Consider the following 15,231-nt stretch of genomic DNA (forward strand, 5'->3'; position numbering starts at 1 on the left):
TAGAAATTAGTTTACTATCTTGAATATGCCAAAGAGAAAGGGTATTTACAAGTTCAAAAGTATGTATACTTGAATATACATGCACACAAGTTTTTCAACTGGCTAGGTAGGAATACACCCTTATTTTTTAATACAGCTTTCATGTTTGAAGCCTGATGGTAATTATCTGCGTATGTGGATACTCGGACATTTACTAGCTATCCGCCTAGAACAAAACACTTAACTTCTTTCTGCCTCAGTTTCTTCAAATGTAAAATAGGGATAACAACAGCACCTACCTCACAAGGCTGTTTTGAAGATCAAATGAGATAGTTTGTAAAATTCTAAGTACAGTGCCCAGTTAAATCACAGGCACTTAATAAATATTCCCTTCGCTTCCCTGTTCCTTAAAACAATGCAAAACAATACAAATAACAACCTGTTCAAGTGTGCTCATCCTTTGTGAAATCTGTCCCTGTTCTCTCAGAAATCTGCTTCAGGGGATCCACTCAAAGTGTTAGAAAGACGACTTCTCATTTTCATGACAATGAATAGATACTAATGGAACAAGAAGGCTGTCCATCAGTTCTCTCACTCTCAATATATGGTCATTTATTCCTATCTTTTGCACCATTTTTTCTACATAATTCCTTTTTTGTAGCATGTTGCAGCCTGCTCACAGCCATTGTGCACTTCTTCATTGCCCTTTGGATGACCTATTTAAATTCCTTTCAGAGTAGCATTTTAAGGCTGGGAAACATCTCAACTGAAGTATGACAATATGAGCCAAAGTTTTAGGGAAAAAATTGAGGGCAACATTAAAAGAACTAAATGCAATTCTGCCTCCTTTCCTCTTATTGTTCAATTTGGAACCCAGACAACTCTCCATTTCCAGTGGAATTCCAAGATATGTGTATTGATAGACCCAGCTCTACTGGTCACCTAACCAACTAAAACATGTTTGTTTGTTTTTTCACTAACACTGTTTTTACTTTTAGTTATGACAAACTTTTGAATAATTATGAATCTGCAAGGTTCTGAAGCTGAACAAAATTTCTTCAGAGATTTTGGCACACAATCATCCAAAGGTTCTCACCTTCTACAGTAAATACTTCTTCAATTTCAACTCCATAGATTCAATTACAAAAGTAAACAGCTTTGGTCAGTACACATCTCTCTGTCTTAGATTTTACTTTATATTAATAATCATAAGGTCAGATAAATATATTTCTGTAACTACTAAAGTTGTTCTCCTGGTTTTTATTACTCACAAAAGTCAATCATGGATTTGATCTATTTCTTCAAATTAAATATCTAACAGACCTGAGGAAAAAATGAAAGATCTTTCAACTATGAATAGAGAAAACACTTAATCAAACAAAGGATAAAGAAGAAATAAAATGGACATTGACTGGTTAATACTGAAAAGTGTGTTTGCATATGCAAAATAAAAATCCTGGGCCCTCCCCCTCAAAAGTTCTCCAATAAAAATCTGATATCTGATAGAGGGATTGCTATAAATAAAAATGAAAGCATTCTCCAATAGGTATCAAAAATCAAAAAAATGTGAACAGAAAGTTCTCACAGGAAGAAATTCAAGCTATCAATATCCATATGAAAAATACCCTAAATCACTAATAATGAGTGGAATGGATGGAAATCAGAGCTCTGGTTAAACTTCTAGCAATCAGACCAGCAAATATGACCAAAAAAAAAAGAAATGGCAATTGCTAGCAGTACTGGAGAAGAGATCCATCAATGTACAGTTGAGCTATCAATTCTGAATCTATCAATTTAGTTAAAGGAGTTATCAATTCTAATCATTCTGAAAAGCAATTTGCAAGTATACCAAAAGTCAAAACATTGTACCCTTTGAGTAATATTTCTCCTATACACATATCCCAAAGAGGTCAAAAGAAAAGTGAAGGAAACCATAAGCACAAAAATATTTATGGCAACATTTTTATTATAGAAAATAACTGAAAACAAAGTGATTGATCATAAATTGGGAATAGATTGAACAAATTAAAGCATATGACTATAATAGATTAGTATTATTCTATAAGAAATGACAAAAAGGACAATGTATCAGATAATACTTTTATAAATTGGTAATGAGTGAACAGAACCAGAATCAAGCAGCTAAGTGCTTTACAAATATTATTTCAATTTTATCTTCCCAACAACATTGGGAGGTAGGTTCTATTATTATCCCCATTTTACAATTGAGGAAACTCAGACATAAAGAGTTATAAGTGCTTACCCAGAGTCACATAGAGAACAAGTATCTGAAGTCAGACTTAAATTCAGGTCTTCCTGACTCCAGGGCCAATTCACTCTCCACTGTGCCAACTAACTAGCTGCCTCATAATGAGGTGGCCCCTTCTTGCCAAGAAAAACCCTGCAGTCTTCTCCAGTAGATTATCTCCACTTCCTTTGCTCTCACTCTCTTAACTCTTTATAGTCTTCTCCTCCAAACTCATTCAACCAAACAGCTCTCTCCAAATTGCCAATGTTCTCTTCATAGCCAAATCTAATGGTCTTTTCTCAAACCTTATCCTTCTTGATCTTTTTCTGGCCTGTGGCACTCTCTATGTTCTCTAGGTTTTGGGAGCACCTTTCTTTCTCCTGGCTTTTCTCCCACCTAATTGCTCCTCCACAAACTCCTGAGCTATATCTTCATCCAAGTTGTACCTAATCATGGATGTTCCTTAGGACTTGTCCTGGGCCCTATTTTTTTCTGTCCCTATATTATTTTACTTGATATCATTGGTTCCCGTGGATTCAGTTATCTTCTCTATGCTGATGATTCCAAAAATAAAAAGTCTGGTCTTAATTTCTTTGCTGACTTCCAGTACTATATTTCCAAATATTAGGCATCTCTAATTGGATGTCTAGTAGACATCTTAAACTGAATTTATCTTTTCCCTAAAATTCTTCTCTCTTCCTATTCTTCTCTCTTCCTATAACCTCTCCATTACTGTTGAGGGTACCACCAACCTCCCAGTCACCCCAACTTACAATCTGCATGTCATCTCTCACCCCCTATATCTGTTATCAAAGCCTATGGATTTTTGGTCTTTTCTTATCTTTTCCCACTCCAGTCTATTCCCCAGCAAGCTGTCAAATAAACTTCCTTAAGTACACATCTGAGCATGTCATACATCCTCAACTCCTACTCAATAAACTTATATGAAATATAAAACCTCTGTTTGGAATTCAAATCCCTTCATAATCTACTCCACACATCCAGAATGGCAATCAAAAAATATTGGTAATCATTCAATTTTAAAATACTGTCATAATATAGCAGAATAAACTACTGTTATTTCCAATGTTTTATTATAATTAATTGAAAATGAATCAATCTATTCTTCTAAATTATCAAGCAGTTGACTAATCAAGATTAGAAATAACATTACTGATCTGCTAACTTCTCATTCCACATTAGGTTAAAAAGAAGTAGACCCTCCTGAACACAAAAGCTCTATGCTAGGATTGGGAGACACAAAGAACCTTTGCTATGAACTCTCTGCACTCATGGAATCTGCAGAACTGTCCATAAATACAGCACTTTCATGATTGAGATTCAGAATAACACATGAGAAGTGTATAAGAGGCAACAAGGAGAGGATTGAATGAGGTTGGAAGGTGAAAAGCTCATTACCACCAGGAGGATTAGAGTTTAGAGTAGACATAGAGGAGGTAGGATCTGAAGATGGAGAGGAATTCCAATGGTAGGGAGGAACAAAGAAGTAGACACTCCAGGCATCAGAAAGGAAAGCACAGGATATGTATGGGAAGAAGCCGAGTGTCGTTTACTAATGAAAGGAGTACTGAAAGGCTGGAAAATATGATGAAGTTGGAAATAAAACAGCACTAAATTTCAGAAGAATGTCTGCAAAAATGTAAAGAGAAGCAGCACAGCACAGTGGAGAACAAAGACTCTGCCATCAGCCACTTACCCAGACCAAGTAGTGAGTAACTCACACCTCCATGGGCCTCAGTTTTGTCATTCATAACATAAGGGGATTGGACCAGATGCAAAGTAGGGCCTTTTTATCAGTAGGTATATTTATTATTCTATGGTCCAAAGGCACCTGAAGTTTACTCAGGAGGCAATCAGAAAAAACTAAAAAATTTTAACCAGGGGTATGATATGACCACACCTAAATAGAATAAGATGTGAAAGATGGTTAGGAAAGCTAACTAAAATGGAAAAAGACCTATTAAGAGGTTCTCAAAATAGTTCAAGAAAAGTAGTAATAAAGCTGTATACTATTGTGATGCTAACAGAAATAGAGATGATGGAATAAATATAACAAGACATAGTGGAGGCAGAATTAACAGAAACAAAAAACAAGAGGCCAAAGGTTCACAAACTATAAGAAATCTCTATGCCTATATCATAAATATTTTCATTCAGAAACTCATGAGACATTTGAAATGAAAAGTACCAATTATCCTCATTAAAAACAAAATCAGGGGCAGCAAGGTATCTCAGTGGATAGAGAACCAGGCCTGGAAACCAGAAGTCCTGGGTTCAAATGTGGCCTCAGACACTGGGCAAGTCACTTAACCCCAACTGCCTAGTTTTTTTACCACTCTGCTGCCTTGAATCTAATACTTTAGTAGCAATTCTAAGACAGAAGGTAAGAGTTTAATTTTGAAGCTGGGGAATGAATGGTTACTTATGTGAGTTATTTATGCATCTTCAATGAAATCAGATTCTCAATTTGTGAAGAAAACTGTCTCAAAATATTAAATTAGAAAAGTAAAAATATAATATCATTTAAATACTAAACTGCTAACATTGAAAAAAATAGGAAAGAAACAAAACAGATCAACACAGTATCACCATTTCCTAAGCAAATTTAATGATGGTAAATAAGTCATCAAAAGAAGCTAAACTTGTTCTTTATGGTGGCAAAAAAAAATGGAAAATGAGGGGATACCCTTCTATTGGGGACTGACTGAACAAACTGTGGTATCTGTTGGTGATGGAATACTTATTGTGCTGAAAGCAATAATGAACTGGAGGAATTCCATGTGAACTGGAAAGACCTCCAGGAATTGATGCAGAGCAAAAAGAGAAGAACCAGGAGAACATTGTACACAGAGACTGATACACTGTGGTACAATCAAATGTAATGGACTTCTCTACTAGCAGCAATGCAATGACCCAGGACAATTCTGAGGGACTCATAAGAAAACTATCCATATCCAGAGGAAGAATTGTGGGAGTAGAAATGCAGAAGAAAAACATCTCCTTGATCACATGGTTTAATGGGAATATGATTGGGGATCTAGACTCTAAATGATCACTCTATTGCAAATATTAATAATACGGGAATACGTCTTCATCAATGAAATATGTAAACCCAGTTGAATTGCTTGTTGGCTATGGGAGGAAGGGAGGAGGGGAAGGAAAAAATATGAATCATATAACCATGGAAAAATATTATTAATTAAATTTAAGGATTAAAAGCCACTATAGCTAACAAATTTTTTTTTATCTTTTTGCCAAACAGAAAGATACTGTTGTCAAAGGAAACACCAGTTTGGAAAATAAACTCGTTTGTAAAATGTTCCAAAGATTATGAGTAATATCACCTCATAAAAACAAGAATCTACAATGGGAAAAATAAATTGACAATAAGCTTATTAGGAAGAAAATCAATTTAGCCAAAACATCCTATTTAAGGATAAAACTACAAAGCTGTCTAGAAGAAAAAATGCATCAGAATCTCTACCATAAAATATTTTCTACATTAATTGCAATGGAGCTACTGCATTTGAACTCCAGCACTATAGTCTTGCTATAGGTATGCTACACTAAGGAAGCTTATGGCAGTTGACCTAGTACACAGGAAGAGAGCATAAAAGTGGACAATACAATTTTGAGGGTACTTTGGGAGAGGACTCAGACTGCCCATCTCTCACATATCTACTCTAGCAAAACCCTGAAGTTCTCAAACTGAATAATAATTAAGAAATGCAATGACGGCATATTCTAATATGAAAACTCTAATATCTTCTTGATTTTTGATTGGACAAATGGACTATTTGCTATTCACTATTTTGGTGATCTGTTATATAACTGGCATTTTGTGGGAAGAAGTCAAGCCTATGGGTATGTTTGGATTACTCTCCTTCTTTAAGAGGTAATTGTCAGGGGGCAGCTGGGTGGCTCAGTGGATTGAGAGCCAGGCCTAGACACGGGAGGTCCTAGGTTCAAATGTGGCCTCAGACACTTCCTAGCTGTGTGACCCTGGGCAAGTCACTTGACCCCCATTGCCAAGCCCTTACTACTCTTCTGCCTTGGAGCCAATACACAGTATTGATTCCAAGACAGAAGGTAAGGGTTTTAATAAAAATAAAGAAATAAAATTTAAAAAGAAATGCAATGAGAAACTACAGTGACTTCTCAGACCCTCAAACTGCACTGGTCAGCCAGAAACAGTAGGACAAGATGAAAGGGGGCTATAGGGGTTAGTAGCAAAGCCAGCACAGGGTAGCCTCCCTACATGAAGACCAGAGACACTTATTGCCTACAAGCTCAGTACTATTTGGAAGCAGCAAGAACAGAGGAGCGCATGAAGACTGGGGGATCCAAAAGCAGTAGAGTGGGTGGAAGTCCCAGTGAGCAGCATTGGACAATGACCAGCTAAGTGCTTCAATATTCATATAGGGACATCCCAGGCCCACAGGCTCTGAAATTTCTAACACTCCCCATCTCTAGATATGAATAAGGACCCTAAAGATAACATCATTCTGGACCTCAAATATCCTAAGTCCAAGAGGGGAAGGTCAGTACCTAAGGGACCCAAAACAAGACCAAGCTGGGCCAGCCACTCTACCCAAAGTTGAGCAAGAGGAATAGATGGTCCAGGTGTGGCAAAAAAGCCAATTCAATAATTAAAGATGGAAAAATAAGTAGACATTAACTAATATCCAAAAATACTGTGGCAATAAAAACAGTAATCATCTCCTGAACAAAATCTCGAAAGGAGAGGCCACAGGAATTGTCAGAGTAAAATCCAGACCTTCCAGTTAAAAAAAAAAATTCTTCAGAAATCCAGAAAGAAATGGTTCAAGCCCCAAGAAACTAGTCAGGATCACATAAAATCCTCTATTTTAAAAAAATCATGAAATACAATTAAGAACTTAGTCTTCAAAGCTAAGCATGATCCTCTAGAGGAAAAGTAGACCTTTAATGAAATGAAAGGCTTGCAATTGCAAGCATTTCTGATGAAAAGTCTCTTTCTCGGTAGAAACTCTGAAATGCAAACCATAATTTACTAAATCATTGTCCATTTTTATATACTTTTTAAAAAAGCAAGTAGTATGAAAGGAAGATTGACAGTTTAATGCAGCATCCTCTTTTGCTTTTCTGCTATGTATGGATAGTCTCCTTTAGGGGTTAAATTAAATAAAAATAAAAATTTGAAAAGGGAGGACATAAAGATGCTGAGAAAAAAATCAGACCTTCCTTTATTACCAAAAAAAAAAAGACCAATTGATAAAAACATTTCTAGCCTATATACCTATCTTCCTGTCCATCAACAGAGTATTTATTAAGTGCGTGCTATAGATGTACTAAAATGCTTGCTGTCTGACAAAGATAAAAGAATAGAACAGGCTGGGTTTTAGAAAAATATTCTACAGCAAACCACATTTTTACAATCATAACTGACTAAAGAGGCACAGAATACAAGATTCCACCATGTATATTATTTGTTGACTACAAAAAACCATTTGATTCAGTAAAGCTGATAAACCACCTTGGGCTTTCCTCCATCTAAGTATATCTTCCCATACATGTTTTAAACTATGCTTTAGGATTCCTTAAATAATGGCAACTTTGTTTTTCTATTTCCTGTGATTAATATTAAGTGAGGATAAAACAGAAAAGCATACTTACTTGAAGTGTCTGTCACTATTCTGAATAAGGTCCAGCACAAAATCCAAAACAAAGGATTCTCTTTGGATATTAAGTAATATTCTCCAAATACTCCTGTTTGTGGATTACCATTCCTCAAGTCCTGGAAGACTACAAACTCTCCTAAATAATATTTATCACCATGGGAGTTTTGCCCATCTGCACAGAAATAAATGGATAAAGAATGCCTATTGTCCAGAAAGTCAGACAACCCATAAAGTTACTTTACTAGTACATATATGTCTTGACCAGTCATTGTAAATGGGTAATGAACTGGACCCAGAATTAAAGAGGAAGAAAAGATCAGACTGGATAACATTTTATAAACTATACAGGGCTTTTACACCTAAAATTTCACCCAAAATAAAGGTTCATTTTGTTAACATCAACATTCTTCTGGTCATGGAATACTACAGTCTTCCAAGTTGCAGGTAGCCCAAAAGGCAATGGAGAGGTGAGCATGAGTCGGCAGCAAGATGTCAATAAGGAAAAGTTACCCAGAAGCAGCAGCAAAAAAAGTTTATCACCAGAAAGATAACATGAGCATAAAAGAAGGTCTTGAAATAACACTAAGGAAAAAGCTGCAGTGTCCCCTGGGATCCACCCAATACCAAGAGCCTACCATGAAACCTCTAGGCACACTGGACAGATTCCCTGTGAAGAATCTCTGGGAATTCCTGGATAAGAATGGCAAAAGAAGAGAATATATGAAGAGGCTATACTACAATTTGAGAGAATATCTGTCAATTAGGTAATAAAATCACTGAAATGGGCCTATTTTTTTTTAAACCCTTACCTTCTGCCTTAGAACCAATACTGTGTTGGTTCTAAGGCAGAAGAATTATAAGGGTTAGGCAAAGGGGGTTAAGTGACTTGCTCAGGGTCAAACAACTAGTAAGTATCTGAGGCCACATTTGAACCTAGGACCTCTGGTTTCTAGGCCTGGCTCTCAATCCACTGAGTCACCCAGTTGCCCCCCTATTTTCTAAACCCTAATTTGAGAAATTAAGAAAATGTTCAATAAAATTTACAAATTAATGACGTATTCACCTATTATCAGTGATGGCACCATTACCAGAACACGAAAACACCAAGCTGCATATTTCTTGTTAACATGTCATGTGAATTCACATCTCTTTTACAGTTTATAAGATAACATTTGACTATTAGCTTCTCCTCTCAATCCAAATCTCTTCCCAAAATTAATTCTATATAGTACTGAATTTATAATCACAGTTCAAATCCCAGCTGCACAATGTAATAATGAAAGTAAAATATTAAATGTAATATTAATTTTAAAAAGATTCTAATTCTCACCTATAAAATTAACTCTCAAGTCACAAATTTGTTAGTAGCTCTTAACAATTAAGTTTTAATCAAAATGGAGATAAAGTAAAAAGAGGGAAATGTAGGAAGGAGACAAAATATCACCTAGCTAAAATACCCTAAGCTGAATCAGGAAGCCAAAATCCACAGCCTACCAAGCCACCAAAGCTCGCAAAAGCCCTCAATCAAAGGGCATAGCAGGCACCAGAGCTCTGGCTCAAGCCTGTGTTCCACCCCAGCACCAACACCAAAGGAGAGAGCACTCAGCTCTTGACCTACAAGGTAAGCACACAAAATGGGATGCAAAATGGGATGCGGTTTAGGAGAACCTGGGGAGTGGGTTCTATCTACACAACTAACTTACTAGTGTAACCTTGGGCAAAATCATTTCCCTTCTCTGAGACTTAGTCTCTTCATCTATAAGAAGACTTCATGTCCTTTCCAGTCATTAGATTATAAGCTCCTTGAGGACAGAGGTTGTCCTTTGTATCTTTTTTATATCCAATGCTTAGCACAGTGCTTGGTATGTAGTAAGCACTTAATAAATAATTGCTTGATTGCTAGATTTATGAGTCTATCATAATTACTTGATATATATTATATGATATGTCTATGACCATTCATGACCCTTATAAGCAATGTATTGCACTCATCAAAAAAGCAGACTGCACTACAGCCAGGAGAATCATATTACTTTTACCAGTACTATTACTTCAGACCAAAAATAATTCATGAAGATGCTTTTCTTAAACCATTACCTACTGTCTTAGTGGACACTAGGTTCCAATGCATAAAATCAGTATGGGCTAGATGACTGGGGTTAAGTGACTTGCCCAGGGTCACATAGCTAGGAAGTATCTGAAGCCACATCTGAACTCCAGACCTATTTCCAAGCCTGGCTCTCCATCCACAGAACCATCTAGCTGTTCCTACTATTACTTTTCATTCTTATTCCTTATACCTTTGATTGGAATGAAAACACTGAAGTAACTGGGGGGAGGGGTGATGATTGAGAGCATGCCCCCTCCAAAAAAATAAGCCAAGCAAGAAACAAAAGAATGCTAGGCTAAAAATAAGTTTTTCTCTTTTTAAGTATTTCAAAAAGAACTCACAAAGTAGTTAGTTCTAAAGGTGTATTAATTTTGCAAGGAAGAAAATGCCCTATTCCCATTCCTTCCACTGATATGACAGCTCTTCAAAATTGTTTATACTACCCTATACTAAATATCATAGCAGCACACTAAATATCATAGGATAAAAAATGGTCACAGATATATATATGAGTTGAGGTTAAGATAGCAGATAGTGCCAGAACATCAGTCAGGATTCCAGATCTACCTCTCAAACTTAACCTCTCAATGTCCTAGCCAAATTGCTAAGATTGAATTATTGAATAATTATAGATCAAGGGTAAAAAAAAAATTTTCTTATTAGACATTCCCTATCATGATGAAATCACAAAGACAAATACATTTATATTAACTTTTTGTATGTGTACAATGTGATCATTAGGCAAGGTTCAGGTCAACATTTCTTTCTACCTATACAAGCTGGTTGTAAGCAACACAACTTCCTCAAAAAACTTAAATAAAATCACTGTTCAAATTCAATTATATACTCTACTTATTAGTTTATCAATGTTTTTGAAATTATAACTGTCTTCTAAGTTTCTAACTTAAAAGTCTTCTCATTTTACTCTCTTGGTCTTGCCTTCAGAGGGTTTATTCCAAAATATTTTTAAAGATAACTTTCAACATTGATACAATAGTATCAAAGAAAGGTTATTGTCATGAAAATAACTGATGTTTTTATAGCATACAGTCTACACCTTGGCACCTGCAAAAACAAATTTATACAAACACTAATAAAAGGTGGAGGGAATTGATTTTGCTTAACTAACCCTATTTGTTACAAGGATTTTTTCTTTTCTTTTTTTTAACTGGGGGTGGGGTGGGGAAAAGAAAATAAATGCTTGTTAATTGAAAAAATTAGGCAGTAAATCATAGTTCTTTACTCTAACTATAGGGGTTAAGGGGGGAATCAACTTTGAAAACTTGACCAATAGCAATCTGCAGTTATATTCAAACTAACAAGATGCTAGGATCAACTTAATAAGCAAGCTTGGTCCTAAAGAACAGATAAAACATATCCACCCCCTAGTTTTTGGTTTAACTGTTTTTCTTGGTTGCAAGAAAGGACCCAATGGTGGCAAAACAACTACATTCCATACTGACCTAAAAACAAAAAACTTCAATAAAACTTTTTTATCTCACTCCCTCCTCAAAAAAAAGAAAAAAACAGGCTAAAAACAAAGGATGTTTTTTACTTTTTAATAGTTTAAAAAATATTTTATTTTTTCAAATTACATGTAAAAACAATTTTTAGCATTAAAAAAAGTTGAGTTCCAAATATTCTCTCTCTCTCTCTCTCTCTCTCTCTCTCTCTCTCTCTCTCTCTCTCTCTCTCTCTCTCTCTCTCTCTCTCTCTCTCTCTCTCTCTCTCTCTCTCTCTCTCTCTCTCTCTCTCTCTCTCTCTCTCTCTCTCTCTCTCTCTCCCCTCCCTCATTGAGAAGGTAAGCAATTTGATAAAAATAAACTTAGTTTTACAACTTGTCTGGATACTAATGTGAAAGGAAACACTTGGTCCATAATTTTATTCCCAATTCAAATTAATACTTAATTTTAAAGAACAATTGAGTCACTTCTATAATTCATGAACCAAACTAGCAGTTTCTTCTGTTGAGATCAACTTGGTCTTATTTTATCACTATCTTTCCACCTAAAAATCATTCTTATTTAAGCATAGATTACTTGGCTGACTTTTAACAACCTTATTTATTATAAGTAAAGAATTTGCTTTAGTTAGCTGCCATTAATAAAAAGTATACATTAACCAAATTAAAGAGGATTTAATACTCTGATCAGAAATGTTTTTGCATAAAGGTCATCTCTAATCTTCATGAAATATGACATTAATAAGGAACTAAAAGTAATCTTCCAGCTACAGTCATAATTCATTGGACAGGGAACCAAGAAACTTCTGTCCTATTAAGGGCCCAGTTACTAGCTATTGGCCTTTAAGAGGCACTTAATCTCTCTAAGACTGTTTCCTCAGTTGCAAAACAAGGTTTTTGGGGAAAAAAATAACATCTTCCATCTCTAATTCTCTCCACCCATGAAGGAAAGCATTAACACTTACAATGAAAAATGTCACACCAAAAAATTCCCATAACATGGTTTTGGGGCAGCAAAGATCCATTCACATTTTCTCTCCAGTTCCTTCTCAGCAAAGAGAGCTACAAATAAAACCTGACTAAGAATCAGGGTCACTAGGATGACAGCACCTTAAACAAAAACAGGTAAACAAATTGATCAAACTTTTTCCAACTGGAGTCCAAGTCTGTGAAAAAGTTACTATGTCAGAGAAGATCAAGATATCAGTCTTGGCACAAGAGAGTTTAAACACTAGAATAAGGATGAGTAAATAAGTAAATAGATTTATAGAGAGAGAGATATAGATTTATCAAAACACAATTTTGGTATTAAAAAAATCAAAAATCAGTATTATGCTACACTGATCAAACTAAACCTAAAGTGAACACACAGAGATACAACCTGGCCTAGTAGATAGAGGACCATGGAATTCTAAAAGGGCCATAGAATTAGGGAAGTCTTCATAAAAGTAATGTCCAAAATATAACAGCAGGTGACCACGGACAGTCATTTGACAGAAGTTGCAAATCAGCACTAGTGAAGTTTCCAAACCAGAAGTTCCCTAAACCCAATGAAATCCCAAATGGGACTTAAACTATTAACCTCTGTTCAAATGGAATAGAGACTGAAGCCAAAAAAGATAATACTTCTCCCAGATGCACCAAAATTCTTCTGTTTTAATAAAAGAAAAAAAATTTAATGTCTACCTAAGTAAACATCTTCTTGTACTCAGCACCTCACCGAGTACTATGTCCATCCTGTTAATTGGTCCCTGCCCTCCTACAACTTACATTTGAAGAAGCAAATGTGTCTAATGAGTCATAATTATTAAGTTAAATAATAGTAGTACTGCACAAAGATAAACAAAGTATGTTTATCTACCCAAGAGAATATTATCACTATCTTTCTAAAATATTTTTACAAATAGAAATTCCCAGTTAAATTCATAACACATTATCTTTGTTCCCAGAAAATTCAATAAACTTAGAGTAAACTTATTTCACTTATATTTAAACTTTATGTTGTCATTTTTCTTCTGCAAATTTGCATTGGATCAAAGGCCTCAAGCCTGAAAAAAAAATGAGTCGTGCAAACAGGAATAATAACAAAAACTGAAGATAAATTCAAACTATCAGTACTTTACTTCTTCAGCCAACAAATGGCAGCTGACATCAGCTATATCCTCACTGTTTCATGGCTAACTTTCAAAAAGGAGAGTGAATATTTTACAAAAGATGTCTGAGGACTGATAAAGACCACAAAGTTATGTGTCAGCTTCAGAGAACAGTTAAAAATACCAAAGAATCGTGGAATATTATTTATTTTAAGGGCAAAGAACCTAAGACAGTTCATGACATCCAACAACACACCAAGCACTCAATGGGTGCTTAACAAATCCGAGCCTATGAAATTTTAGCTCAAGTCTCCCTTCCCATAAAGACGACTTTCCCACTTCATGCCAACTCGTATACTTGCATGCTCTGAACTAGCCAAAGGCTAAATAGGAAACCTATCCAATGGATTCCCAACCAAAGATTAGAAAATTTCCAGGGCCTGAGAAACACGATTGCTATATCCCAAACAGGAGTCAGACATCAATTGTAACAAAGGTCGTGAAAAATAGTTATGGGAGCTTTGCAGAAGCTCCCCTAAAATACAAGGCGGGGGGAGACTGTGAGGGAAGCTCTGAAGTCCCTGCACCTTGGATGCAAACTTTCAAAAAGTAAACACATGAGCACAAAGAAATCTTTTTCTTTGATGATTATTTCCCCTTCGACCTCTTGCCCCAATACATACGTACACATGTTCACAAACACAGATGGTCAAACTGCAATAATAGATCAGGGGCAGGGAGAAAGTGACAAGGATCTCAGGGATTCCCCCAAATGAGGGACCCCGACCCGTGGACTGGGGGTGGATAAAGCCCCCAAAGGGTTAGCCTGCATTGTGTCACTCCTGCACAGAACGCAGCCCCTTCTCCTGGGCCCCTTCTCTCTCCTCCTTCTCCCGAAGCCAGGCCCGGCCTCTCGCCTCCTCACCCCCTTTTTCGCCTCCCCTTTCCCTCCCCTCCCCCTCCCTCCAGCCCCCAACACACAAGAGACACAAACAAAAAACCATAAATCTCATTAACTTGGGCGTCGCGGTCCTCTCCCTCCCCCCTTTCCTCCCCCTCCGCGGTTTGCTCACCTCTCAGGAGGACGCAGAAGCTGCAGGCCAAGAGGCTCCTCAGGACGGCCCCCATCTTCCCCTCCTCCTCCTCCTCGCTTTCTCTCTTTCTCCTCTCACCGGCTCGAAGCAGCCAGAGGAGGGGGAGGAGGCGGAGAGGAGCCGGGGCCGCCGCGGCCGCCCCGTACGGTCATGCTGCTCGGGCTTTGCAGAAACAGAAGAAAGAATCGGTGGCCGGCCCTCCTCCCTCCTTCCTTCTTTCTCTTAGTTCTCTCTCTCCCACCCCGCTCCCTGGCGCCGCCTTTGCTGTCCGCACTATAGAGCTACTTCTCCCTCCGGGGTGCCTTGGCGGCGTCGGCGACCAGCGCCTCGTTCCATTCTCCTTTGCGGTGGCGGTGGCGGTGGCGGCGGCTCCTCCGCGGGCTCCACGCAGCTCCTCATTCAGCCTCCGCCTCCTCCCAGCGCGGCGGCGGAGGCGGCGCAAGGATACACAGGCAGAACGAGCCCCGCGCCCGGTCTGGCCGCGCTCTCTCTCTCCTCAACGCACCCTCGCGCTCCTCCTCCGCTCCCCCTCCTCGGCCTTTCTCTTTCTCGCCCCGCCCCCCC

The 15,231-nt window shown here is 37.4% G+C and overlaps 1 protein-coding gene across 4 annotated transcripts in view; it reads right to left on the bottom strand.

The window, feature by feature from the left end:
- Nucleotides 1-15,205, bottom strand: part of LRP6 (LDL receptor related protein 6) — a 127,277-nt gene extending 112,072 nt beyond the window's left edge. For all 4 annotated transcript variants that reach the window (XM_056799159.1, XM_007503718.3, XM_007503717.2 and 1 more), the window contains exon 1: nt 14,647-15,205. In XM_056799159.1, the coding sequence (XP_056655137.1) occupies nt 14,647-14,701 (55 nt within the window). In that variant the 5' untranslated portion in view covers nt 14,702-15,205. The remainder of the gene's footprint in view (nt 1-14,646) is intronic.
- Nucleotides 15,206-15,231: the final 26 nt, after the last annotated feature.

The sequence above is a fragment of the Monodelphis domestica genome, chromosome 5, assembly GCF_027887165.1.
Source record: "Monodelphis domestica isolate mMonDom1 chromosome 5, mMonDom1.pri, whole genome shotgun sequence".
In the NCBI taxonomy this organism is placed as follows: Eukaryota; Metazoa; Chordata; class Mammalia; order Didelphimorphia; family Didelphidae; genus Monodelphis; species Monodelphis domestica.